Consider the following 26,274-nt stretch of genomic DNA (forward strand, 5'->3'; position numbering starts at 1 on the left):
CAAAGTAGACACTTGAGCTCAGATCTCAGTGACTTTTGATGGGACTGACTGAACTTTGTGCTTTTAAAAATCCACCCCTTGTTCTCTGCAAAGTGGTGGCTTCCCATGTGGTCTGTTAAGCTTACAGCTATGAATGTTTTCTTGACCTCTTCTCAATCATTATCACTTCACTGAATGTCATGGCAAAAGAAGGGTAATGATTCTTTTTTTGCAGCTGTAACTAAAATACTGCTAGAGTAGAGGGTATGAGTTGGCCAAGGTCTTTATTATGCAACTGTATGCAGATCACTGTGAATTGCATCGTCCATCTAGTTCAGTGATGCAGCACCAAGGTCACTGGGCAGTTTTAAGCTAATGATGTGACCATAAGTCTAATAAATGTGCTTGGTAATCACAGCAAATGTATTGTCATTGTTGCAGATGTTATTCTTTCAAAAGCACTTGGCAAACAACTAAAACACAGCCCTTGTGTTTGCTTTGACCTCTCCTAAGCATTCACCACCAGGAACATTGAGGAGATGAGATTGTTTAAGAAGAAAAGTCATGGCCTACAGCTACAGAATTGGTACTGCTCATGGCATTCTTGCAGTTTGCTTAGAATAAGTAGACAAAAGGCTAACTGAACATGAATCAATGAAATTTTGAGAGAGAGTAGATTTTGGAAAGAACATGTCCATGACTGATACCAACACTGGTAGAGATTAATTTCTTATTACAATGACCTAGGCAGGATGACATTAATTATGCAGTTGATTTTTGTAGCCATCGTGCTGCAGTAACCCATTACTTGCTGATCCAGTAGCCTTTTCTTATCTTTTAGGAAATACATTAACCAGTAAATGCATTGTGTCATCATGAGCTTTGTCATTATGTGCAGCAATTCCCCACAGGGCTTCTCAAATGCTGCAATTGCTGTTTCTTTGGAATGATATACAATGTCTCCCGGGCTGGGTTCAACAGATGGTTGATATTATGCCCTGAAAAGTGGCAATCTACTGTTCAGAACTGGATGCAGCTCCAGTGTCTTGCACCTTATCATATATATGCACATCTCTATTTTTACATATGTGTATGGATATCATGTATTCTTATGTACATCATGTATTCTTATCTGCCAGGCATGAAGAAGCCAAAATGGCCTGTCCACTAAATATGCTCTTGACAATAAGGAAAAAAAAGGAAATTTAAAACAGGCATAATTTCTTAAATTCTTTCTTCATTTATACTGATTATTGATAGGAATAAAGATGTGTAATTCAGCCTTACTGTAAAATTTACTTAAGATCCTTCAGTGAATAGAAAACGCCGATATGTGAAGATGGTTTTTTAGCAAGGCACTGAAATAAAGTGGTGGCAGGAGAGGTCTAAGTCAAGACACAGAGCTGTCTTTTCTCATTCTCAAATGACATAAACAACACAGTCATGAAATGAGGTCACTGTTTTGTATGTAAGCCCTCTGTGGCTTCTAAGCTACAAAAACTGGGAAAATATTACCCTTTTCTCATGGAGCTTTTTCACTAAGAAGCACAGTATGTGCCCAATTCAATGTTTCAGCAGCTTTCTGTGCTCAATTCAGCTTACCAACAGTTAAACCATTCTAGGCCATATTATAACCTATTAGAGATGACATGTGACAAGATGATTTTTGATAAAGATGGGAACTTTGGTACTACGGAAGTGGCCTGGGAGAGGAGGTCTCTGGATGCAACCTGACATTTTGCCAGCAGCTTCTAGCCAGTTATAAAACCATTTTATTGCCCTTGCACAATCAGCCACATGCTATAGTTTCCTCTCACTCAGAATATGTTCAGTTTCATAGCCCCCTGCATTTAGTTGCAATAGAACAGCAAAATGTTTCTATTACAGCTGAGTGCTGCATGCTTTTTTCTGAGGATGACCTTGAGTATGCCTGGCACACAAGAAGTGCAGTGGAAGGCAGGGGAACACTTTGTCTCCTACACCTCTGCCGTGCTGCCTGTGTCCAACACTTATGCCACCCTTTGAATTACAAGAAAGGACCTATGTGAATGCCCATTTTTGTGTGTGAGTGCACATTCAGAACATTTCATGTGCATGCTATGAAGAACAAGTATCCAAAGTCAGATTAGAAAATGTCGCTCTCCAAAACCATAATTATTTTTCCCTTTATGTTCTGAAGATTATTGGTAAGTCTCATGATTTTTTTTAACTCTTTGGGGTGGGAAGCCTGAATTAAAATCAGTATGTGACCCATTACTATTTTATAATCCTTTTCTTTTGCAAGCTGAAAGCAACAGTTTGCCAACCTTGTATTTAAACTTTCATGGAAAAATATGAGGGGGTTAAATAAGAGGGCCCAAGCAAGAGAAAATACAAGAAAGCAAGATGGTGCTTGGAAAGCCTGTCCAGAGAGTCAGAAAAAGAGCTTATTACCAAATATACATGGATTAAACTGATCTTAGTTAATATAATAACATTTATTGAACATTTATGAACTAACAGTTTGTGATAGTAACAATAATATTTTTAGATTTAGGAAGAAAACACAAGAAAACATGGTCTAAAACATCACCATGGCTATTCTGACCTTCAGAAAGGAGAGCTGGGTAATAATGAGGAATCTTGTTTCAAATAAGTAGGACATCTAAGACAGTTTAACCCTCTCAGTCAGCACAGAGACTCCTGAGGGACACCACGCTGGGAGCACAGCACCAGCAGGTACCACTTACTGGAAATCCCTTGGGAACAGAAAAAAGGAAATTGGCACAGAAAAACAGTAAAGCAAGGGAAATTACTGGAATTAAGTTCTTAACATTCAAAATTATGAAGATGTGTCTCAGTGAAGAAAAAGAAGTTACAAATTCTAAGAAAATAAATGTAAAACAATAATTAGATTACCATTTGCTTTTGTAAACGTTGTGGCAAAATTTCAAGGTGTTTATCTTCCCCATAAGTAATTTGACTTGTCTATGACATCAAAAGACAAATTGATGGCTCGATTCACTGCTTCCCCTGTGATTCATATCATGCAGATCAGTATGAGAATGAACATAAAGTGCTGCAGAGTAGAGCCATTTTATACTTGTTTTAGACAGTATGAATGATAATAGGAAATGTAGGACAAAAATGAATCTAACTGTTTCTAAACCATCTTTTCTAAACTCTAAAACTAGTGCAACCATATGAATCTGTCCCCATTCAGACATGAGAATGCCATTAATGGATTGTAAATCAAAGCCCCTGATTTTTATATCCATACCCTGCAGTCACTTGACATGTTTATCTGTGCCTTATTACTCCCTGATAGATTTACTTCCTGATACAGCAGGGCCAAATTTGTAATGTTTACAATTGCTGATCTTCCAAATTCACACAATTCCCACTTACATGCAAATAGATCCTGCCTAGTTATAGCCACAATTTGCTCCAGGGTTGTGCCTCCAATTTGGCCTCTCTGTTCCCATTTTCATAGCTTTGCAGTAAAGAAATGGATAAATGCAGCATTTTTTCCCTAAATGAGCTGTGATTTTTTTAAGGAGTTAGCTAAGTATACATTACTTTTGTTTACTTCTCATGACCTTTAGTCTGAACTAGTTCAGCTGGAATTCAACAAAATTAATTTCAGAATGGTTTGCATAAGAGTTCTTAAAAAAAACCAAACAAATATGATAGCAATGGGAAATATTTTTACCAAAGGCTCTTGCAATTCAGGAAGAGAGTCACTAGCTTGAGGACAAACTGATCGTCTAATTTACCTCTGACCTGAAAAGGATTAGGAATACAATTACTTTTGTGTATTCTTGAGCAGCTTTACCATACTAAGCTTCTGCATAAGTGCTTGCAGCCATCAGGACCCTCTGTCCCAGAATCACTCACCCTCTGTCTAGGAAGAAAATATTTTGTAAACAAATCACCAAAGTGTTCAAAACAATCAACTGAGAATAATCAAGATCATAAGAATATGCATCGAGAGACACCATAAGACACTGAAGAAATAATCTGCTACCATTTATTTCCCTCACATTTCCATTTATTTAATCTATTTACTTTTCCTAGCTCTTTCTACACCTACCTTCATTTTCTCTACTACTTCATACATAGATTTTTTTCATATAGTGACTGCACCCATCTCAAATTTCTCTTGATGGCTCAATGTTTCTAATACTATATTTTAAAATATCATCTTCCGTATTCTGTGCTTTATTGCCATTATATAAATGTTTGGTTCCCCTAAAACTAAAAACAGCAAATAGAATTTTGAAGGGCTGATATAATTATGAAGATTTGCATTTTCTCTGTTCAAATACAGTTCTGCCTTTCAGGAGACATTTTTAAGGGTTGCCTTTGTTTTGTGTGGTGCTTTTCTGCAGTTACAGCAGCAGTGGTTTAATGAAAATTTTAAAATATAAATCTACTGTATATTAAAAACAGTACAATGGTGTTTTGGATACACCTCTTTAAAAAAAAAATGAAAAAAGAAAAACCAAGAAAACATTCCTATGTTCCCTCTGTTTTATCAGCCTGTTCTTGGTCAGTTCTTCAATGCCACAGAACAGGGTCACTCAACCTTCTGTCACAAAAAGAAAAAAATTACCCAAACCCAAACATACAAATTCTGGATATTAATTAGTAATTATATAAGATGGCAAGTTGTTTTTTTAAAAACAAATAAATATGCATTTTTGCTTGATTTACTATGTCCATTAAATATTTACATAATTGCATTCAAGTTACTCTCTAGCATATGTATTATATCATAAATACTCAGAACAGAATGTTTTATTTTAATTATAATTTATTTCTTTTTCTTTTTCTTCACTTTTACTACCTTCTCAATACAATTTCTCTTCTTTAAGCTCTGAGATTGTCAAAATACCTTTGTTTTAAGGCCATCTACCAGTTAGTTTAATTTTTTTATTTCATTATCAGCCATTTGGAAAAAAAACAGTAAGTCACAGAATCTAATTTTGCTAATGGAACTTAACTCTAGGCAATCTGAAAATAAGCAAATAAACCCTTTCCCCTCCAACAACTATAAACAGACTGTAAGAAGACTACCAGAAAATGCATCTCAGAAAATTGTTAGAAGTGCAAAAAGTCCATAAAGTAAAGCACATGGGTATGCAATCAGGAGCTGCTGTCCTTCCATAGCCAATGCAGATGTAAAAATTTTGGAGGCTGACAAACTGCACCATCCAATAACAAACAGAGCTAACACAGTTCCTGGGATCCCCCTAGGAGAAAACAAAAAAACACAAAAGAAACATGACAGAGTCCACATATTATTAAATGTAGCAATAATTTTACCACATCTTACCAAACTCAAGTTCATTTCTAGCAGCATGTTGTTGATACTTAAGACCCAATGGAAGAACCAAGAACTAACTGACATAATGAAAGCCAAGCATGAGAGCAAATTAAAATTGTAACCATAAACAAAAAAGTAATTTTTTGCATTCAGCATGGATAAAACCTTCATCAGAAGTACTGCTAAAAGGACTGTACATTTACAAATAAATCTTCTCAGCCTCCAGCAGATGCAGCTGCTAAAGTTTAATATTAGATTTAGCCAAGTTCCTATTTCAGCCAAAATCATTTTACAGAAGATGTTAGGTTCTAAAATGACTCTACAGACCAACTCTTCCATCAGGAAGCCTGATGATCTGGAGAATTGCATTTTTGTAACACAGAGAACAAATTTTAGGTGTGTCTTAGACACTCAGGAGAGGCTCTGGAAGACTCACACCAGCTGGATGGGTAGAAAGGTCTCCCAGGAAAAAGCTTGACTGGCCTTTTAAAAAAGGGAGCACACTGAGCCCAAAGTAAGGAGTGGGAAAAGAACCACCAAGGAAAAATATTTTGCTTATCTTGGCACCCTTCTCTACACACTGAAAGGACCATGACTTTACATCCTACCTCTTGGAGACAGCTGAGCCCTTTCGAAGTCGTGCCCCCTTTCAGGAGCAGGGAGCCTGGAGAGCTGATAATATCGGGACTATAGTTAAAAGCCCACTGAAATACTTCTCCAGATTACAGAGGGCTCACTATTAAGCCCTGTGGGAACAAAATCTTTCCAATAAATAATGTTTAACATATGCTTTATTTGCACTCTATTTGCAGCCTGCTTCTGTAAAATGCATGAGATCATGTGCATAATACACTGCTGAAGTACATAATGAGAGAGCTGCTTTACACATTTTTGCTGTGTCAGTCTCAAGGACCTTGAGAAAGAATAAACCTCTGCCACTTCCTAAAGGCTTTCCTGGTGCCCCACTCTTCCAAAGCATCAGCATAACAGAAGCAGAAGGGAAAAGCAGTCTGTGTATACATAGTCAGGTAGGTCCTTTTATCAGAAATTATCTCCACTGATATAATTATTGCAACTAAACCACGATGAATAAAGCTGTCCTTATGTAATTGGCTTAGTTTACCTAATGCCTTCACATCACATAAAACAGTTGATTTCTTAGCAATTGAGTCACCAGGCAATAAGGTACTTGGTGTTGTCAGCTCTTGGGCCTTTGAGGGAGGAAGGAAAGAATTGATTTTATGGTGACTCAGCACCTCATTGCAACTTCAACAAGTTAAAAATAAAACATTAAATGCCATGTGATTTAATATCCTCAGTTTAAGTGTTTTTTAAACCCATACAGTGACATCTAGGGAAATTCCATTGGCTTTGCAAAGCAAGTTCCTGGCCTCTCCTCCAAGAAGAGATGCTAAGTTGCTCACCTAAACAGTGAGCCAGAAATTCAGAGCTGGTACGGATGTTTTTTTGAGCAGGTAACCAGGCTGGCAGAGAGATGGGGTGCAATAGGAACATACTGTGCAATGACAATTTTTAGCTGACATAATGACTCTTTAGGGGGCTATCACAACATGGCACAATTCAGAGCTGTGGCTGCTCTGCTTGCACTGAAATCCAATGGCCTCTCATGGTTTGTTCCAGCTCTGGCAGAGAGCAGGATGGAAAGGTGGCATAAAAATCATATCGGAATCAAGAGGTACCACTGTGCATTTACAAAATCTTCACTCTAAAAATGTGTTACTGCTAAAAATAATGGTATGGCAGAGGGCTTTGTGTCTGGCACGTTCATGAGGGTCAAATCCTCTAGCCTGGGAGAAGGGCCAAAAGCATGTCATGCTTTTAGTGACCAAGAGGACTGGGGCTGTCCTGATGTGAGATTGAGATGGAGGGACATGTGACTGGATCCTTTCCACTTCTCCTTCTCTCACATCCTGCAGATGGTGTCACCAAATGGGTCCTTTGCATCACCTTAGGTCTAAGAACCTCTTTCTTCATGCTCACATTCATTCCTTCATTGTTTAGTTAAGGAAGTAGCTTTACCAGTCTGTTTGGGGATTTGATATTAGAGGATTGTTGCTGCTTCCTGCAGAAAAAAAACTCTATTGATATTTCTCCCAGAAAGATGGCCTAATAAACTTGGGCTCACACATGAAATAGCATAGATAGACACAAACAAATCTAGTTCCATGCAAATTTGAATAAGAGTACTGGTTTTCTCCTTAGTACTATTCACTACCCCAAGTGTTCCATATTTTGCTTTATTTAGTTACAAGGAAATAGCTAATCATGAAAATTGAAAATTATTAGATTACTATGTATCTTTGCCATAGATGAGTGCACTGTCTTATGTATATTATTGGTGAAAAAAAATCAGATTATTTCTTTGAATTTTGAAATAGAAGTAATGTTTCTGTAAATATTTTTAAAAATCATGAAGGTATTGCTCTTTCTTTTACCATTTGAAATATTTTTTAAATTAAAAATAATGAAATGTACGTTGGATTTAAAAGTTGCCGCTTAATAACATGTTTGCAATAATTAACCTTGGTGTTCGCTGTGTTCAAGCAGTTTCATATACCAAATGAGAAAGGACTGCAGAACCCTGTCAATAGGTATTTAATGTTATCAATACATTTTAGAAATAGCAGTTCAATTTTGTAAAGGCTATCACATTTTAGTACTTAGAGATTTTCAAAATATATGCTTTCTGTAAATTCATAGCATTTTACAAATGTGTGGTGTGTGCTTGGGGATTTCATGTACAGAAAACAGTACCCTGCACAGTTGTAACAGCTGGTTTGGAATTCACCCCATCTGTCTTACAATTATGTATCTGCACATTTTATTAGGCTGGATTATTAAACAGGTTAATCAAGAAAATATGGGAAGTGTAGGAGAACAGAGAATAAACAGCCTTTTCACTGTCACTGTCATCCATCTTATCAAGGACAGCTCAGAAAAACTTTAGTACATGGAATATGGTCAGGTTAAACCACCACAGCTCCACAGAAACATGCAACAAGAATTTTGCCAAAACTTCATTCCACCACAGAATTTCCTTTAAAAAACAAACAAACAAACATCAACAACAACAATATATATACGTGCATATGTAAGAATGATGCTTTTCCAAAGCAAACAAACAGGTGCATTTTCTTGTTCATCATCTGCTAGGTTCCATATGTTACAGACTGGAGAGTTAAAAATATGAGAGAACAAAAAAGACTAAGGAGGGAAACCATCATTAATAATATGTTAACAATAGGTAAAAGCACTACTCGAGGCCTTCAGGCAAGATTTAGAACTTGCTTGTACTTTGCTGTGTGTGAACAGGGAGATAAACACTGTGTCTCAAAGGGCTTACTGAATGGCTTGCCAAAAATTTCCTATTCAGAGAATATGACTGAACAACCCCCACTTATGCACAGATACATACACCACTACACATTTGCTTTTTCTAAGTATTCAGTTATTTTCAGGTTTGCAATTGTACCACAATTACACCTCAGAATATACAAGTCTACTATACCTTAAATGCTTGTCCTAATTCTCCACATCATTAAGGGTTACTTGGCTATTTCATTCTGTCACACAGAATTCAGTAAGAAAGGAAACACAAAGATGGGAGGCCTGAGCTATGAACAAAAAAGAAACAAAAGAACCAGCTATACAAACCCAAAATCCAGCAGTTACTTTTAAAAATGATACCTGAATTTGGCCACTGTTTGCTCTGCAAAACAAAAATCACAACTGAGGCTGCTACAAAAATCAACAGTACTCTCAGTCCAAGCAGAAAGCAGTGGAATTAAAGACTTGCATCAAAATGAATGTATACCAGCCCTCTCAAATACAGTCCAGTTTTGGCTGTTTCCACTTATACATACAAACAAAATGGTGCTACAATTTCAGAAGCCAAAATTTACCACATGACCACTTAGAGAAGTCCTTCATAGGACTCCTGTGGCCATAGACTGGTACTTACTGCAGGGAGAAGAGAACTGCAGAGGAGGACAGGATGACCATGGGCAGCAGGCAGTAGCCCAGGACACTTGCAACGCAGCCGTGCGAGACTCCCGAGTCGCTCATCAGGTTCAGCAGGGCATGCATGGCAAGGCACCCCATGGCACTCATCCCATACACGTAGCCAAAATGAACTTTTCCTGCCTGGAATAAATATGAGGAAGCCTGAGGTGACAGAAGTGAGCAGTGATCACAAAGTGCTAGCAGAAGACGGATTTAGGTTTAGGTTTGCTTCTTCTTGTTGTTAACACTCTCTCTGCTTTACCTACATCAGTTCAGCTGTGAACCACAGATGATACTTTTGGGTGATTTTTGCATAAAAATAATTTCCAAGGTACAACTGACAAAATGTGCTTGCTGCTAACTTAAAGTTGCAAGATTCTCAGTCTTACTGTTACTGGGCTCTGAACACAACTGGAATTGGTTGGGAGATGGGAAAGTTTAACTGGCAACAAACAAAAAAGAAATTATAGAAAGCATATTTTAATCATTAAAAATCAGTTTAGGCTCAGGAAACATCTTTTCAATAAGGGTATATGGGGCAGTGAAAAAGTGTCCTAAGTAGTATGATGACTCAAGTTACCTGATATGCTTCACATTTTATTACAAACCTTCAGCTTTAAACAGGTCTACAAAAAATTAGGAAAATTTTGCTTAAGCTATGGTGGTTTTCAGGGCAAATATGACTGTTCTTCCCCTTGACTACTGTGAGAAAGATACATCTCTGTACTTAGACCAATAGAACATGTTCATTTCAACATAAAACTCAGTAGTAACTGTCAGCTTGTGTTCTTTTTTTGTTCTAACGAATGAAAAAAATCCCAGATTTTTTTTTTTCCTTCTAGGTTTTATTCCTTTGTTTGAATTTATTGCCTATGAAGGGTACCAGCCTGGCAGCCTGGAGCTTGATGTTTTCTAATTTATACACAAAGCTAGTAAAACAGGCTACTGTGGCCACGGCACCACCAATTCCTTCATCTTCTGCCATCATTTTGAAGGATCACCTCCAGGCATAAGGGCATTGCTCACTCCCCAAAATAAACAGTCACAAAAGACTGTTAAATATGTTTTTGTCTCTCTCCAAGCTTCTAAAAAATTAAATACTGAATGTTGGCTATGCAATACTGTCATTTTCACATCTGTACATCAGAAAAACATTCATAAATCAGAAATCTTTTTTTTTTTTTCTTGGAATTTTGTATCCTGATGATAGAATGCACCTATGAAGGGGAAAGCTCAGATCTGGAGCTTAACCATTAGCTCAGAACCATGAAGTAAACTTATCAAATGAAGGGCCATTATGCATCACCTTCCTGACACGTAATAAGGTGCATGTACATACATAAAACACAAGTGTTTGTTCATACACACCCAATTTACATGTTGCACACACTATGTATTATCTACATATATATATATATATATATATATTACATATGATAAATCACATAAGACTCTAAACCAACAGATGGTCTCAGTTTCCTAATAATGCTGTGGCTTATGGTTGGATTCTACTGTGTTGGATTTGGGAGAAACTTAGTTGAAGGTTTTATCATATTTTTTGACACTTGCTAGTTTATCTCCCATGATGGCTAAGGAGGATTGAGAACACCTCTGACTTTACTTATTCATACATTTTAATGAAATCTGGGGGAATCAACTTTGAGGAGCCTTCTCTGCCCTCTCTTCCTGTGTCCATGCATGTGGAAATTGATCACTGGATGCCAGTGGTATTTGAGCAGGACAGACAAAAAGCAACACTGTGGAGAAGGCCTCACTTAGTGATGACACAGCTTGGAAGTCCTGCTATTGCAGGCTGGTGGCAGCTCACCAGCTCTTGTTAGAGAGCAGTGCATGAACGTGAAAGGCAACCTGAGTTAATAAGAACTGACATTCTATCAGCAACATTATCCTGTCTGCAGACTGACCTGGCTCACTGCTGAGATCTCCTATGGTCCCAGTCCTCAAGGTTAAGTCAGGTACAGCCAGGTTGCCTACATCCTTCTAGCATACTGGCCTTTCTCCCCATTACTGTCTCCCACATAAAGAATGATCTGTTCCTGAAATAACAGCATAAGAAATCTTCCTATTTAGGTACAGATTCTTTTGCTGGCACATACATACTAGTGGTATAAAATAATCAGGAAAAATTGCTTGAACAAATAAAATTAATGATAGCTAGAGATAGCGTGGGAGAGCAATACTAGCTCAGATGATTATCAACTAGGATTGCAGTCATTAAGGATGTGTAGTAAGTGTAACACCCACAATGGTTTAGAGCAGCCTTTGCTATACACCAACTAAGTAAAGTTCTGTCTCAAAACAGATGGATCATCCACAATCCATATTTTACTGTTTGTTTCAGTGTATGCAACTGTTCTAAACAGCACTATTTATTTATTACTTAGTATAAGATTAAAAATTCCTGAGACAGAGATGAAGAGAGCACTAGCACCAGCAGCTAGCTGAGATCTATTGGTGAAATGCTGGATTTGTAGTGCAAGGAAATGAGAGAAGAAAAAATCAAAAAAAGACAGCTGAACATGTTGGTTCTGATTTTAGTCTTACTTAACATATGTAATATATTGACTCACACATGCAGGAATACTCCCAGTTCACAGTGATGTAAGCAGAACCAGAATCAGGCTTGATTAGTCTGACAGGCTTTGATGAATGGAAAGAGCTAAATTTGTCCTGCAGGAGGAGCAAGGTTAGGAGAAAGTCAGACTGTGTTATTGTTTGCATCTGCCTGGATGGTACTACTACCTTTAGCTGAAGCGGATGGGGAAGTCTGATTTCATACAAACGACTGTGTAAAACGCAAAGCAGCTGAGACTTGGACTTCTGCTAAATTTTATGCTGCCATTGTTTCTCTATCTAAAATGGAGCTGCACTGTTTTACACTAACATGAGGAAGGAAAAGTCCTGCTGCCAGGCTAGCAGCCCTTCCCTCTTTTTCTCTGAAAGAACTGCTACCCTTTGAAGAATATCTTTGCATAATTCTCCATACTTAAAAAGCTGAAACTAAAGAAAATGTATACATTATTTTTAGAAACAAGCTCTCAACCAAATTATGCTCCTGGTGCTATCAGAAGATACTTATTTAAGTACAGAAGGATATCATAGTTTACACAGCTGAAGAGGCACGTTAGGATTCAAATACATCTGAGATAAAATGGTAGCCTGAATTTCTAAGATAAACCCATAGGCTTACTGCTGGGAAGTTATGGAACAAAAACACTGCATTGTGTCAGAGGTGTTCTGCTGCCCTAAAACTGGAGCACTAAAAATACTTGGTCTTCTAATGACACCTAAAATGTGTAAGATCCCAGAAAAAGTAGGATAATTAAAGTAATTTATTTCAATAATAGTAGTTTATTATTCATTATAACTGTTGGCTATTCAGGGAGAAAAATCAACAGGAAACATTTATTTTTCCTTTCTTTTCTTTTAGCTTTCCTTTTACTTTCTTGATTATAATTAATTCAACTCTCTCCTTTTACTACCCTCATACATTTATTTCTCCAGGTGGAAAATAGGCTGTCTTCTCTAGCTTCCCACCTTCTTTTCCTTTTATTCCCTTTCCTCCTGCCCCTTCCACCCTTTTAAAAGATTTTTATTCTTATAGGAACATAAATAATAATACTACTTGTCATTTATATTGCAGTTTGCACATTCAAGGTACTGCACTGACATTACAAACTGAGTAACAACTTTCAAGATTCTTCTGATTCAGCACTATTTATCACAGAGGAAATGGAGAATTAGAGCCCCTTTCCTCCCACCTCAGTGTCAGGGCAATAAAGCCCTTCCCAGAATGGTCCCACCTTATTGCTGTCTGATGAATTGCTGTTGGCAGTCAGAGCTGTACTTCAGCAACACTGGAGAGCCTCTGTTGCCAGTGATGGATAGATAGGTGAATTTGGAGTTCTGTACAACCCTGTTAACCCTTCCTCCTCTAGGAAAGCTATATTCATAAAGAAGAAGGAGGTCAAATACAGGCTACTATATTTTGTTAAGCAGACAACTTAGAATAAAGAATATAAAACAAGAAAGTACTAGCAAAATGTATAGGAAGTTATTGCAGATTTAAGGGTGTGGGGGGAAAAAATAGTTTCCACTTATTTTTTTCTCCTATTATTATAGTTGTATAAAGATTTCTTTTTAGTCTATGTGTCTCTGCACTCTCTAAAATAACATTGAAAGATAATGATTTCAAAAAAGTAGCAAGAGTGTTAGAAAAACAGGACTGTTCTGCTATTCCTTTTTTATTCCCTCCTTTAAAATCTATTCAGAGCCTCTCCAGATTATATATGGCACAGATCTGTCCATTTGTTCATATTAAATCCCACCCCAAAAATGGTGCAGTGTCTTCTTTCCACTGGAAGTAATATATCACTTTGCCTGTGTCACCTTTACATTGCATTTAAATTTTATGCAGGTGCTTTCAAAGTAGGAAGAATTTTTAATACATAATCCCAGAACAACTGGCAGCAAATGACTCTTTTTATGCCAGCACTACATCTTCTGCAACTTCACACTCATTATCACCTAGGCATGAGCTTGTTAGAAAATAAAGCCCTGAAGATTTCTGCTACATCCTACCATCAGCAGTGTTGCTCCAAGGGCCAAACAGAAAACCATAGGTCCAGTGAGGTCTGTCTCATTCATAATGCTGCCATCTGCAGGCTTCATTGGGTTTAGAACTGTTAATGTTTTTTGCCATATATGCTCAAAATTGATCCCAAGTTCTGCAACAAGAAATTTCAGGATTTAGTTATTGCTCACAAGAAAACAACACTTTTACAAAAATGCATTAAACACCACAAATCTGCAAACAAATGCTTCAGATAATATTGTAGGATAACATATTCTGTAGTAGGAACATATTGTCCCAGCATATACTCAGTATATTTGAGAGTCAGCATTCATTCTAAATTGGAATATTAATTTATTGTATCCAATTTCAGACAATGAAACAAAAAATGTCCTCAGCGTTTTTGAGTTAATATTGTCTTCCCTGTACTTAAAACACACATATCTAATGCCACATTAAGATATTGAAAAACACGTTAATTAACAATAGCTGTGCAATTTAAGATACTCTACAACAATGAGGACAGAGATATATGCTTTAATTCTGGAAAATCTGACAAGAAATGTCTCTTAAGCCTGAACTACCAAAACCAAAAATTACATTTGTCCCTTCAAGGCAAATTCATGCTATTTCATATAGTGCCTTATAAGCTTGGGATTTTGTTGGTGGGGTTTTTTGCTTTTTTTTATTGTTGTTTCTTGTGGGGGTTTTTTTGTTTTGTTTTTTTTTTTTGTTTGCTTGGCTGTTTTTTTGTTTGTTTGGTTTGGTTTTTTTGTTTGTTTTGTTTTGGTTTTTTTTTGGGGGGGGGGGTATGTTTGCACTTAAAAATAATTAGTGAGATCCCTGGAAACAGAACAAGATTCTTTCCCATTAAAGGTGATGGGAATCCTGCCCTTAACTTTTCTGGGGAAAAGCTTTATCTTATAACTTCTGGAGAAACTTCAGCTCTCATGAGTAACAATCTTCCCTGAGATTCTCCAGTAAGGACAAAGTTAGGTTCAGATTTGATGCCAGAGTGACTGAGACTGACAATGTGTTAGATCTGTTTGGAAAGCCAAGTCTCCATCTTCTTGAGCTCAGCCAAAACATCATATATATAAAGATATCCTGCATTAAGATGTGTATTTTTGTGGTACACAGATAGGAATATCTCTGAAGCCTTGCGGATCACAAGCAGTTGTACTACAATATCCTTTTCCCAGGGTGAACCACATGGGGAATTAAATGGCTGGACGTCTTAGAGGTAGAGATGTGGAAGTTATCTATATCAGAGTGATCTTGCTGGCTTTAAGGCAGTAGTAGTCCTTTTTCAGTAGTAAAAATTCCAGCTGCCTTCCAATATGCCAAACTAGCAGGCTGAATATGCTTGTTTTACATTATGCTGAAATAATTACAGACAAATTCTCCCTTTTTTTTTTTTCTTTCCTTTTATTTTTAATGTAGCACAAGTTTTTTGCTAGCATCAAAATCAGCCACTAGCATTAGAATGGTCAATCATCATAAAGAATGACATTGCTCATACAGTTAAATGATCAACTAAAAGAAACTGAAAGAAGCTTTCTCAATTCCTTTTCCATTGAAACAAGGGACTTAGCATCTGAAAACTACGAAATCTATTACTATATATGCAAAAAAAGATGATTATCCATCTTGATTAATTATAGATTTTCCAACATGTATGCAGGGTAAGCACGAGAGTAGGAAACAAATTTGGAAACGTGAATGCAAAACTATTGTTCTGCTGTCATCTAGCGGTGGTACAGTATATCTGCTCTAGGCCATAAGGCTGGATGAATCCATGGCAAATTCAGAGGAGAAGATGCAGGTTTGGGGGTCAAGAGCTTTGGCTGAAGCTCCCACGGTGAGAAGCTCTGTGGCACTTTCTCTAGTGAGTTCCACTGGCACAGAAAAGTTAGAGGCACCCCCAGGAGTCACACGTGTCTTCCGTGGCATCAGTTTTACCTTCTAGCAAAGGAGGCTCCTCGTCAAATCCATCATCATAACCGAGCTGAGAAGGAGTGTCGGGACTGTACGCTGGCTGCAAAATCTGACCCGTGTAGCTCTGAGGGGACAGGAGCATGTCTGATGGGACAAAAGCCCCAGCTGCAGGTTGCTTTTCTGTCTGGCCCCTAGGACAAGAAGCAAAGCACAGCCAAGCTCATAATTACAAAGAAAAAACATCCTAGAGCTTGTCACCACATCTCGGGATTTTGTGAGACACATGACTACAGGGAGATGTCTTAAACATGATTTATTGTTCTTCTACAGTGTCATGAAGGAATGAGTGCATCTTCACCTTATTCACCAGTAGTTCTTGGTCAATGGTCACAAGACTACAGGTTAGAGGGTCTTTTAAAAGTTATTTAGCCAATAAACTTTTGCCACAAAAGAATGTTTTTATTTTCAGACCAATAACTAGTTATTTTGTTTTATACATCTCTGCCGCAGTGCAGACTTTCTTAACCAATCATATAGTGGCACACAAAACTACTTGTTATATCTTAAACTTCTTATTCCTTTTTACTTAATTTTACTTAATTTACTTAATTTACTTAATTACTTCTATATCTTAACTTTAAAACCTTAAAACTTGCTACAACCTAACTTAATGTCTTTGTATTTAAGCTCTCATTCTTCCTTATGGCTTTAAATTTGGAAGCCTTTTCCAAGGCTCAGGTTGAACCCTGTGTTTATTTCTATGTTTGAGCTTGCATTCATAAGATATTGAGAACTTGCTGTGCCTGGGATTCCTACAACCACCTAATACCTACACTTCACCTATATTCAGTTTGGGGAGCCTGGAGATTTTCTGGGTACAATCCCCGCTGTGGGTAAGGAGTGTGGAGCTGCTGGCCCTGCCTTGACCCTCCTGCAGCAACCTCTGCAGCCTGGCAGAGCTCCTTGCCAGCCTGCCAGAATGCTGGGGACCACCACATCCACTTCCAGATTCAGGCACTTCTGAATTTTTTGCCCAGCAAACTGGTGATACTCCTCAGATACTTCCATACTGCTAATGAAAGAACCACAGATTTAGATTTTTTTTGCCTTGAATTTCAGAAGGATCCTGAGAAACTTCCTGCAATATTGCACCCTTAATTTTACGTTAATAACATGAAGCTCAGTTACTCCTGCCAGGTAAACAACCTGTAGCACCTGCACTAATAAAAGTAGCACAAAATCAAATCCTTTAAAAGGAAAAATTCACTTATAAACATCCTGCCTTTCTGAATGTCTAGATGATGTCTTGAAACTCTTTTCTCCTCCTACAAGCCCCAAAGCCAGCCCCAGAACTACCATCTGTTGAATAGGGAAGCTGAAATAACACCTGTACTTACTTTCTGCTTTCACAGAAGTTTTTGTCTGAGCCATAGCTGTTGCAACCTTCCTCTTGGTCCTCTATGGTATAATTAGACTGGTAAAAGTCCAAGTGAAACTGCTCAAAATTTGACATTCTGGTTGGAAAAATGATTGCAAATATCAATAAACAGCCTTTATAACAAGCCAAAATCTATGTTTTGAAGTATCCTAAACTTAAATTAAAATAGCAAAGTGTAAAGCCACAAACTCAAGAGAATATTTCTGTAGAAGCTCATGATAATTTGGAAGTAACAAAAAGAAGACCATTCACTTTCTTTAGCTGTAACAAGAGGAATTAATCTGCTGTTACTGTAAATTACAATATATTAATTTAAAAGTGGTATGCAGGATTTCTTTTCTTGTTATTGTTACCAAAAATAATGCAATTTTGAAAGATTTATATCTATAAAGCAAACTATTGTTTTAAACAGTTAATTTTCCTACTTTCAATAAAAAAAAAAAATGTGATCATATCTCAATATTTAGAAATTAAGGTTTTAAGAAGTATTTTGGATTTCAAAAGCAATTACTATTCACAGCTGTTTATAGTTTGCATTATATATATGACTCTCATAAAACAAGAGAAAAAAACAGATTTGTCCGCAAAATCTATGATTTCTCTTCAAGGACACAGCTGGCACATCAGTGGTAGCAGAGAAACATTCTGACTGGTAAAAGACAGTATACTGGATGATTAAATTGGATTGATGACTGGATGACTCTTTGGTGAAAGAAAACATGTTAAAGCATATCTTTCCTTCCCACTGCACATGTTTCACCACTTGGCTAGCACTTAGGTAGTTAAAACCCATAGAGAAGTTACATAACCTGACTTGATAACCATAGCCATATCCAATTCACTTAGATTTTCATGTGAGATAGTCATCTCTCTTAACATTTCCCATTTTTTTCACTTTTGTCCTCATTTCCAACTTTCCAAATGCCATTGGCAAAATATGCTTTGGACCTTGCAGTTATTCTTAGAGTTATCTCAGTATTTATCAAGCACACTCTGCTTGTGGGAAAGATCTTTGCAAATCTCTTTGTAAGATAAAAGTAATAAAGATCAGTATTTCATCAGGGACCTTGAAATGCTGCATATTAGAGTTTCTGATTTTTTTTCCCATTATCTGACTAATCTTTGGGGATCTATTTCCTTATTTTGCCTAGAGTTCAAAGTAGAAATTACTCTTATATTATTTTCTTAACTGCTGATCAATTGTGCAGGTTTTCCAAATTTAGAAGAGGAATAATTTTTACATTTTAAATAGTAATTAATAGAAATTAATTGTACCAAGCTGTTTACTGTGGCTTTATTTGGAATTGCACACCACTTAGGCATTCATTCAAAGAAGATTTCACACTGAGCATGATTTAAGAAACTAGTTAGTAGCTCAACCTCAGTAGTTGAATTCTAGTAAGTATTTAATGTCCTTTGCTGTCAGTATACAAACTGAAATAATTCCTTTACCAGGTATGGTTAACTGTATAACAGAGTTCAGAAAAGATAAATTTATTTTCCAAAAGAATCTGGAGTTAAGGTTACTTACTTTTTAAGATATTTGGTGAAAACTCCAGTCTGTTGAATTTACATGTTGGAGAAGACCTAAAATATCCTCTTGCTTCAACAGGGATGAGCTTAGTGCTATTTATAAGATTCTAAATTTGATATTTGAACAGATGCACATGAAGGAAAAAAACCTCACAACCTGTCAATATCAGGGCTAGCATTTAACAAGAGCTGACAACAATGGGCAGAGAAGAGTAGGAACCTTCGAGGAAAAATCAACAAAATGAACAAATATTGTTCCATATCTTACAACTCAATAATCTAGATTCCTCCTTAAGTAGGTGTTTATGAAGACCTTGGCAGAGCCCTCATTAGCTGAGCTGTTGGACATTAAAAAGCTTTAACAACGTGCAATATTACCTGTTAAATTGGTGGGGGTGAGGGTGTGTTTCCAGCAGCCAGATGCTGTGGGATGCTCCCTGGCAGCATCGTGGCAGAGGGAGGGAGGAAATTAGGCTGAATGCCCTGCTGGGCCAAGTCTCTCTGCTGCTCCAGCGCCAGGGCTCTGTTCTCCAGGCACATCCCCCTGCTCCATTGCTCCTCCAGGAGCTCTTGGCCATTTCCAAAACTGTCCCTTGAAGTGCAGTACTCACCATGCCAGGACCAGGCCAAGGCACCTCTGTTCCATAGCCCTGGCTACCAGGTAACAGTAGCACAGTATGGATTTTTAAACAGATTTTAAGCTTCAAAGATGACTTTTCAATTTACACCTGCTTTTGTTTGACATACTTTACTAGCCACAACAAAGGCTGTTTTTGTCACTTCTTTATTTATTGGATAGTTTCTCAATAAGCACTTGGGCTGTTAAATTTAAGGAATGGGACATTAAATTATATGTATTATCAGGTAATAAATCTATGCCTCAGGTGCATATTCAATCCTGTGATGTTGAAAACACATAATTCCATTTCATTAGCAGAACAATGATGCACTGTTAAGCACATGGCTTACAATGCTATAGAAGAGTTATAACATAGGTGCATTTTAAAATAACTTAAAATTAAGTTTATCAAGTTTTTGCTCAGTATGTCCTAGAAAGAATTCAGAAGTAAAGAATAGTGAGAAGAAGAAAAATGTAGCATTTGATTCTGCAAATTAGGGGTAATCTAACCCCAGTATTTGGGGTTACAAATCACAGCTATTGTTAAGTCTCCCTCATGTTCTGTTATTTCTAGAGTAACAGTCCATGCTGCTACATCCACTAAGGTGAATTTTCATTTTCAACTCTTAGCAAAATGCTGATCTCTATAATGTCTAAGAATCTCCATATAGATTATATGGTTTCATCTTGTTTATACCAAATCAGAGGGGGCAATGATAAAAGATTAACTTCTGACCCTCAGGAAGATAATTCAAAAAATTCTTTTTAGGAACAGAAAAATCCTGATTTACTAGGGTTTTGCCTGTTTATTTAAACTATAAAAGTGATTTGATTACTTTTGCTACTTTCTGTTAGAAATACAAATATATATGCATCTAATACAAAAACTGGGAATAATTACCAGACAAAAAAATGTCAGAGAAGGAATTCAAGTAGAAAAAAATACAATGAATAGTAGTGGAACACAGACAAATAATACTTTAATAGCCATTTGATATACCACAGTTAGACAAGAAAGCCACCTGTAAATTGAAAAAAAGAAAAAAGGAAAGAAATGGAACTTAAAATTGAACTATATTTATTTCTCTCTTTATATAATATTATTATATACCTTATGATACATATTATACATAAATTGTACACATATATTACATTACTCTCCCAGTGTACATATACATATAAATGGACACATAAAATACAAAAATGGAAAGTAGTGTTAGTTAGGAATAAGAAGTAGATAATCAAAAAATATAAAGAAGTTTAAGTGGTTGATAGGGAAGTGACTGATGGAAATAAGAACTGCCCAGGTGCATTAAAAGTAGATGAAATCATAGTGCTACTGCCATGCTCCTACCAGATGTAAAAATAAAAGTATCAATAAAACAAAAACCAGAAGCATTTCATTAGAAATGCTAAAATCACCATTTTAAAATTCTGCATCTAAAAATTTTAGAAGAAATGGTTAAAAACTTTATATTTTGTTGAGTAACAAAACAACAGTAAAGTTTAGGAAGATCAAAACAAAGTAAGCATGCTATCTTGTAAAATGCTAGATAAGATACCTTGAGTAATTATTGACCTGTTCCCATGAGATTGATCCTAGCAAATGATGGGCCCAAATAATAACTAACTGCATTGATGAATCCAATCAATGTGGGCTTTTGGAAACTAGCTCATTTCAAAGTAATTAATTTCCTAACAAGATCTGTAGTTGGGAAAGATAACTACTGATGACACATATTTATCCAAGGCCTTTTACTTTATTTTGGCTCAATAGATATATAAGCATCACTGCTTTGTGTGACAGCTGCTATACTGATTAAATAAGTGCTACCTGATTGTCTCGAATGTAATTGTGAAAGAGGGGAGGATTTCCATTGATGCTTTACAGCACAGAAGCTTTTCAAAGATCATCTAGGAGACATTACAGGTATGTCACTGGTACCTGGTGTACAATCCATCACTGGGAGACCACACTAGACAAGGCTGTCACAGGTGCATTAACATAAAGGAAAACTAAATTATTGCATTTGAAGGCTTTAGAACTCAGTTTGAATATAACTTTACTTTCTTTGAATTGCAGCTACAGAGGATGCTAATAATCTAGGACAGATAGTTTGGATGAGGCCTAATCCTCAAAGATGAAAATGAGACTTGAAGCTGCGGGATACAAAAAAAAAAAAAAGAAGAAAATTGATGAAAAATGTGAGAATTTCTACAAGAAATTCAAAACTTTTCCTTAAAGTTATCTCTTAGGCTTTTGTTTACCCACTTTTTTCCATCTTTCCTGAAAAGGAAAATAGATGCAGCAAGAAGTAAAATGTCATCAGATTTCAAAAGTTTACCTTTTCATTTTCAGTTTTTCTTTCTATGAAATGGGGTGATACTTCAACTTTTCTTTGAACTCTCAGGTGAGCCTTTTTTGAAGAAAAAAAATAGAATTAAATGAGTTAAATGGGAAAAAATAGGAAGGACTATAGAACTCTGTCTTTAGACTCAGCTATGTAACCCTACATTTATTACTCAAACTGATGAGTATGGCAAATCCATTATAATAATTAGTCAATTATTCTATAGTTTTTTGAAATGTAAAAATTGATCTCATTAAGGATTAATTCAGCAAGCCTTAAGTTTAATTACTTACATTTACAGGCCCCATTAATAATTTTATAAGTGGACATTATTAAAATGTGCTCCTAAAGAAAAGAGGAAAATTTAATTGCAAAGAAATATACCATTTGCTATGAAATAGGGTTTTTTTACCAAATTAATTACTTACATTATATAAAGTAGCTGCTTAGTGAATTTTATGTCTCAGACACATCTATTGCAAGAGATGAATTCTTTCCTGTAACCGGTTTTCAGAGGTTGGATAAGATGAAATGAAAAAAAAAGTGAAATCTTAAGCTATTAGTATTTTCTTTTTTATGCTTAAGAAGTTTCCTAGACTTGAACAAACAAGTGAGAATTTACGGGTTCTTGCATGAATAATTGTATCTATCAATGCCCATTACAAATCAAACACACAATTATCCTGTGTCATTATTAGGAAAAGACAGTAAAACATCATTATATCACTGCATGTGTCTGTGATTCACTGACAAGTAGAATATTGCAAGTATTTCTAGCTGTGCTCCCTCAGAAGGTATTTGGAAGGATGGTGACATGCAGAGAAAAGAGCAGGGGAGGTGTGTGTGGAACACACATGTAACAACATGTAACAACAACCCGGTCAAGTTCTCAGGCTGGAGAAGCAATGATTAATATTGAAATAAATATTAATTTAAGAAATAATAAAGACTTTCTTTCTTCTGTAAAAGAAACAAAATTCACTAGGTGTTCAAAATTAGGAAAAAAAAACGGTTCATGGGTGATAGACTGGTGGAAATCCATGTCAAAGGAAGTTATGCATATTAAATATCTATATGAATCTGGAACAAGTCCATGAAAGTTAAAACAACCAAGAATTACTGAATGCACAGAAACAGTACACAGCTCAAGAAGCCAATAAACAAGAATTAGTAGAAGACTAGAAAAACATTTGTGGGAAGAATTAATGATCATCCTTGTGAATTCAAGCATTGCCATCATTAGAAAGGGAGTTCCTGTTTTGACTTATATTATCATTCAAATCCTTTATGTTTGTGAAAGAGGAAAGCAACACAAAAGATTACAGATTCAAATCTAAGAAAAGGGAAGGAACTTACTGCATAAGACTATAACATTCTTAATTCTACATGGGCTGGATTTGTTGACTTCCAACAGTTACCAAAACACTGCTTTGTATGACTTCAGTGATACTTTTCCTTCCACTCAGCTTTTACTTCTGACTGGAGTCCTTGTTCTCCCACCTCTGCTGTGAGTGAGCTAACTTCCAGTTTCAGATTCATTATATATATCTTCCCCATCCAGTCTCCTTTTCTATCAGAGGCATCAAAAACCAAAAACGAAAAATCAAAACCAAACTAACTAACAAAACCAGAAAAAACAAACAAGCAAACAAACAAAAAATCTTCTACTTTTCATGGGCCTCTTGAAGTCAAAAAAAATCCTGCAACACTGTATCCTGCAAAAACATAATTATTATTCCAAAATTGAACTGGGAACAGGAGATATGTCAACACTTAAGAAAAAAAGTTTCTTCTCCGTGGAGGTCAGAAAGCTCCTAAGGGCAACTGTAATTATTTCTTTAGAATAAGCAGATACACACTGTGTAAACTACAAAGGTTTCAAAAGTGGAGTTACAGCATTTTTGGTCAATAATCTATGGATTACAAATTGCCTGAAGGGAATGTTAACCCCATAAAATGAGTTTCACTTTTTTGTAAAAACACATAAATGAATTTGGCAACCTTAAAGGGCTTCTCAGGCAAAATTTCAGCTTCTTGTCTGTGCCCAGAGTAATTATGTCCATACCAATATAGCCAGGCTTGGAGCCAGATGAAGAGCAGAAAAAAGATGTTGGTGATTTATAAATTTGCAGTACACCTGTGGATATATGTGCTGCTTCATTTGATTTTACCTATGTAGTGGTCTCATAGGACATAAATGTTAAACTAAGAGAAACCCATTGATTAAAAGCCTTTGTTGCCTGTTTCTATTTTGCTCTGACAGAAGGGAAGGAAAAGGAATAGGAAATAAATCCAAATCTTGGTAATAAAACTAAATCACCAGAGAAACATTAACTATTAATTAAACTGGGCATCCTGTTGAATTTCTATTTGGCTGAATATATTTTGACCTTGCCCAGAAATCAGACAGATGCCACACATATCCCACAGGCTACTAATAGGAAGGAAGGAGATAGAGTTTACACAGGGTCTATTCCCTTGAGCAGCCAAATTTGTCATTGCAGGTGGGGCCCACCTGGGCCCAGCCCAGTTTGAATAGGAAAAAGATATATGAGCCACATTAGTTTAGAAGCAGATTCCACATACTCTTAGAATGCTGGATGCCAAAATGGAGTGGCAGGGATCTGTGAACCCAGGATTCATCCTAGCCAAGGTCATTCAGGGTGCAGGCTTGTTATGATGACAGAGTGTACACTCAGTTGTAATCCAAGGAAAGGATTAGTGCCACAGTCTGTGATTAAAGACCTTATATAAAGACCTTGCTGCTTACAAATTTGCAAAGTCTTAAGTATCTGGGATGAGACTCCCCATGTGTTTTATTTTCAAGGTGATCTAAATTCAGTGAAAAAAAAATGCTCACTGTTTTCTGAGAAAAATTTTAGAAATAACTAAAAATAAAGTATGGTTTATAAAATTAAAAGTATTTGATCAAGAATGCAAATGAATGAACAGTAAAATTCAAATTATATTTGTATGTAGGATATCACTCCTAATGTTTTCAGACTTCATAGACAGCATTTCCTTAGCCAAGGTTTTATGTATTGTTACTCTATATTACAGTAGCCATTGTAAGATAGAGATACAGAAACAAGAAGAAATTTACTGGCTAAAAGCCAACAGCAGACATTCCACCAACATGGAGCCAAGGTAATTTTTCCCTCTCAACTACAACTATAGGTGTAGAAACATGTGAATCAAAATTCAAAAAGTGAATTGTTTTTGTAAATGCTTATTAAAATTATTGCTCTCTACTGTTATCTTTATTTTACCATTAAGATAATGGTAAAAAGAAAAGAAAAATAACAATTCTGCTGAAATAACTAAGAAAGGAAAAAATGTAAACGTTGATAAGATTTACTAAAGTGTTTGTTTACTCCTTTTAGAGTTCCTTTCTGAAAGATAAAAAGGAAAATACTCTCATATATTGTACTATTAAGCAATTCTTATTTATCGATACAGAATGAAGAAATACTAAAAAACATAGTATGCAATTTTCAAACAGAGACATTAATTTATTGGGCTGGACAAATCATAGAATATAGATAACTGCTAGCTCACAGGAAACTTATATATACCAAAATGTTGAGCACGAGTCAGAAGATGTATATCCTCTTATTGTCATTGAAAATAAAAATCAGGAATACAATTATCATTCACAAAAATACTGTGTTTTGTAAATCAAATCCTCAAAGCTGTCCTTTTGGAATATCTTTAATACATATGTCCAATATGAACAATCCTTTCTCTTCTGCTCAAAAATATTTTCTTTACTTGCAACTCTTTTCAGGAAATAACCATCAGAAGGATTTTAATTGTCCCTTCTTTACAGCTGGATGGATCTCGGTTTCTAACATAGTCAACTTAATGAGAGAGAAAAGCAATTAAAATTGGGATTAATAACCTTGGCCTTATCTGTGTCTGGAGGGAATGGAATCACAGCAAGGTACATGGATTGTGCTCCTCCAGACATGGTTCACATGCCTAAATGAACTCTGCTGTCATCCTCAGGACTGTCCCTGTCACTGGAACCTCATTTTTAAACAATATAGTGCTAAATTATCTCTTCTGTTTCCAAAAAAATAAAGCTTCTTAAAGCTCTTAAGAAGAGGTGGCAAGCCAGTGGAATTAAAGAGGATATAATGAATGTCAAGAAAGATGATGAAAAGGATGGAGGCTGGAATTCTTCACACTGGAAAAAATGAGAGACATGATTGAGGGCAAGAGGGATGCACTGAAGGCCTTGGCCAAGCCCGTGTGCTTCCAGGAAAAAGCACCTCCTGCTTCAGCTACTGAAGGAAAACACTGTTCTGGGCAAAGCATTCATCTCACCCAGAAAGGTATTTCTTATACTCTTTCTGTCTTCAGCTACAGTTGTAAGTTATCCTAAAGTGTACATTTAATCAATGGAAGCATAGATGTGAGTCAGGTCTGATGAGCTTTTTAAGGTCCTTTTCTGTTATACATATGTAGAAATTGAAGTGATGCCATTTT

The 26,274-nt window shown here is 36.3% G+C and overlaps 1 protein-coding gene and 1 long non-coding RNA gene across 3 annotated transcripts; both read right to left on the minus strand.

The window, feature by feature from the left end:
* Nucleotides 1–3,975: 3,975 nt before the first annotated feature.
* YIPF7 (Yip1 domain family member 7) lies at nt 3,976–23,353 on the minus strand. 2 transcript variants are annotated; one of them, XM_086887848.1, is made up of 7 exons: nt 21,778–23,353; nt 18,812–20,454; nt 17,240–17,356; nt 15,867–16,033; nt 13,913–14,058; nt 9,270–9,451; nt 3,976–5,213 (listed from the first exon to the last, which is right to left on the minus strand). In XM_086887848.1, the coding sequence occupies exons 3-7, from the start codon at nt 17,353–17,355 to the stop codon at nt 5,051–5,053; spliced, it is 774 nt and encodes a 257-aa protein (XP_086743974.1). In that variant the 5' UTR covers nt 17,356; nt 18,812–20,454; nt 21,778–23,353; the 3' UTR covers nt 3,976–5,050. The 2 variants fall into 2 exon arrangements, with proteins under 2 accessions (XP_086743974.1, XP_086743975.1); XM_086887849.1 differs by lacking the exons at nt 17,240–17,356; nt 21,778–23,353 and having other exon boundaries at nt 4,920–5,213; nt 18,812–18,890.
* Nucleotides 11,242–13,474, minus strand: LOC111928067 (uncharacterized). The gene is made up of 3 exons (XR_002863900.2): nt 13,135–13,474; nt 11,902–12,001; nt 11,242–11,367 (listed from the first exon to the last, which is right to left on the minus strand). It is a non-coding gene; the product is annotated as an uncharacterized LOC111928067 (long non-coding RNA).
* Nucleotides 23,354–26,274: the final 2,921 nt, after the last annotated feature.

Source organism: Cyanistes caeruleus, chromosome 5 (assembly GCF_971803275.1).
Source record: "Cyanistes caeruleus chromosome 5, bCyaCae1.hap1.1, whole genome shotgun sequence".
NCBI lineage: Eukaryota > Metazoa > Chordata > Aves > Passeriformes > Paridae > Cyanistes > Cyanistes caeruleus.

What these genes read in the sequence shown, in the direction of transcription:
- YIPF7 (XM_086887848.1), bottom strand. Translation starts at nt 17,355, where the DNA reads ATGTCAAATTTTGAGCAGTTTCACTTGGACTTTTACCAGTCTAATTAT. An exon ending in TTGGAGCAACACTGCTGATG is followed by an intron (nt 9,452 to 13,912) that starts GTAGGATGTAGC and finishes TATTTATTCCAG; the next exon opens with GCAGGAAAAGTTCATTTTGG. An exon ending in GCAGTTCTCTTCTCCCTGCA is followed by an intron (nt 5,214 to 9,269) that starts GTAAGTACCAGT and finishes GTTTTCTCCTAG; the next exon opens with GGGGATCCCAGGAACTGTGT.